The sequence below is a fragment of the Balaenoptera ricei genome, chromosome 2 (genome assembly GCF_028023285.1).
Source record: "Balaenoptera ricei isolate mBalRic1 chromosome 2, mBalRic1.hap2, whole genome shotgun sequence".
Taxonomy (NCBI): Eukaryota; Metazoa; Chordata; class Mammalia; order Artiodactyla; family Balaenopteridae; genus Balaenoptera; species Balaenoptera ricei.
In genome coordinates this window covers 38,370,371-38,372,934 of record NC_082640.1, presented here as the reverse complement: position 1 = coordinate 38,372,934, position 2,564 = coordinate 38,370,371, and the positions used below count along the sequence as shown (strand labels likewise).

The 2,564-nt window shown below is 65.1% G+C and overlaps 1 protein-coding gene across 1 annotated transcript; it reads right to left on the bottom strand.

Moving 5' to 3' along the window:
* Positions 1–257: 257 nt before the first annotated feature.
* On the bottom strand, positions 258–1,661 carry MESP1 (mesoderm posterior bHLH transcription factor 1). Its single transcript, XM_059915381.1, has 2 exons — positions 945–1,661; positions 258–619 (listed from the first exon to the last, which is right to left on the bottom strand). Exons 1-2 carry the CDS (start codon positions 1,659–1,661, stop codon positions 545–547), a joined length of 792 nt encoding a protein of 263 aa, XP_059771364.1. The 3' UTR covers positions 258–544.
* Between the last annotated feature and the right edge of the window lie 903 nt (positions 1,662–2,564).

The following is a 2,564-nucleotide window of genomic DNA, read 5'->3' as shown; positions in this document are numbered from 1 at the left end:
TCAGCTCCCCACCAGGTTCAAAGAAAAGATGGACAGACTCCCCTTGCTGCCACTTTCTCCAATGAATCTCCCCCCGCCTCAGGCTAACCCATCTGGAACAGGAGGTGCTAAGCCAGGGCTGGGGAAAAGGAGGAAGGGGTCTGAGCCTGTGTGCTTTGGGGGCTGAAGACTGCAAGAAACCCTCCCAACTCTCCTACGTCCTTTGGAGGAGGGGAAGGGAGCTTTGTGCCCCTGTAGAGAAAGAAGAACTTGGCAAGTGACACCAGCACAAAATTTATTCACAAATAAATAAACACGTACTAGGCAGAGCCTCCTGCCTGCCTCAAAGTGTCTACCCTCTGGGTCCCTCCATCACGGGAGGGGTTGGGGAAGTCCGTCCTGGGTGGGGACAGGCTCTCCCTTTCAGCAATGCCCATGCCAGTATCGCCGGTGCCCTCTTCCAGGAAAGGGAGTCTGGACTGGGACCTCTTCGAAGGCGCAGAGGCCAAAAAGGCGTCGGTGTTCACAGAACGGGGTGCCAGATGTCCGCCGTCACTTCAACTACTCAGGCCGGCGGCCACTCCAGGGGCGAGAGGGGCATCCAGGTCTCCAGCAGGGCCAGTACGTCGCCGGGAAAGAGCTTGAGGAGAGAGGGAACAGCGAGGCCCTCAGCGTTGGACACCGAGCGTGGGTGTCCGCCTCGCGAGCTCCACTTTTAGGGCGCCTCTGGCGGGGAGCGGGACCCCGCCCCCTGCGTGTACTCTCCCTCCCCTCGCCGCTCGAGCGCCCCGGGCACACCAACTCTGTTGCTCCGGAGGGCGAGCAGGCGAGGCGGGGCCGTCAGTGGGGGAGCCGCACGGGGGCTGGTCCCCGCAGTGCGCGCCGGGGGGCGTGAGACAGTAGGTAGCGCCATCCACTACTGCGCCGCGCCCGGAGGGAGCTCCGCGCGGGAAGGAGGTACTAACCGGAGATGAAGGGCCTGACTCCATAGCCGGCCCTTCCGGGCACGCCGCCTCGTCGTAAAGCACCGGCGGATCGCGCGGCTCGGGCGCCGCTAAGGCTCCGGGGTAGGCGGGCGGGGACCCCCAGGACACCACGGCGCTGGCGGCTGAGCCCAGGTCTGGGCTGCACGCCTGCGCCTGAGTCTGCATCTGCGTCTGCGTCTGCGTCTGCGCCTGCGCGGGGCCGCCGTCGGGGCACAGCGGGCAGCCTCGAGGGAGCGCCGCGTCGCTGTGGCGCCGGCGCCGGCGCTGCAGGCTCTCCTCGCTGAGGCCCAGCACGGCCGACAGGTGGCCGATGTAGCGGATGGCCAGGCGCAGTGTCTCGATCTTGGTCAGGCTCTGGCCGGCGGGCGCCACGGACGGCGGCAGAAAGCGGCGCAGCTCGTGCAGGGCGCGGGCGAGCGTGCGCATGCGCAGCTTCTCGCGCTCGCTGGCGCTCTGCCGCTGCCCGCTGCCTAGGCGGCTGCCGCGGGCGCCGCGCCTCCCCGCAGTCGGGGCGCGGAGGGCGGCGCTGGTGACGGGCGTCCCGGGGCTGCCGGCCGGGGCACTGCCCCAGGAGTCCGGGGACGAGGCGGGCGAGCAGCCACAGTCCCTGTTGGAGGCGGGCGGCGGCCGAGCTGGGCCCCAGCCCGCGGAGAGGATCCAGGACTCAGAGAGCGGCGGGCACAGGGACTGGGCCATGGCAGCGGCGGCGCGTCTGGGGGCCGGCGGCCAGCGACCGCTTTATCCTGAGCCCGAGGTGTGAAGTGGCCCCTTCCAGGCCGCATCAGCACTTCAAAGCGGGCTCGGGGCCTGGTGGGGGCGGGGCTTGACCCTTTGAACCAACGGGGGGCAAAGGTGCCTGCCCGTTGACTGCGCCAGGTTGGCCCCTCCTGGGTTCTCGCATGGGCACCTGACCCAGACACTCGGGCCTCCTGCCTGCGCCAGTGCGCGCACTGTCCAGGGTGTTGGGCCAGCTCAGTAGGTTAAAGGAAGCAAGGGCGGGGAACTGGAGGTTCAGTACTTAGGTTTGGGTCTGCCTTCACCTGTTGGGGACCTTATGCAAATTCTTAAGTTTTCTTGAATCTTCGTTTCCAGTTTGAATGATGGGAGCCTCAGGGCATAGTGCAGCCAGGTCTGTGAACTCGTATAGTGACCAGGAGTGGGGCCCTGATTCCTGCCAGAGGCCAGAGTAATCCGTTCCTCCTCTGAGGCAGGTTGGTCCTGGGTGCACCCTTCCCTGGTGGTGGTGAGTGGGAGGGACAAGGCTATCCTAGGTAAATCCAACAAGCTGGCTGAATCTGGGCAGGTTGCTGGACCGTCTGAGTGGAGGGAGAGGAAGCCTGCTGCCCTCCAGGCCACCTTCAGCCTGGCAGGATCAAGGGCTCGGCCTGTTGCCACAGCTGCCACCACTGGCCTCTACCTGGTATTCTGCCACTTTGGGGCAGGTATAATGGGCCTTGCCAATGAAATATGAGTGCAAATGACACAGAAAAAAAGCATTTAACAAAATTCAGGGGAATTCCCTTGTGGTCCAGCGGTTAGGACTGGGCTCTCTCACTGCTGGGTTCAATCCCTGGTCAGGGAAATAAGATCCCACAAACC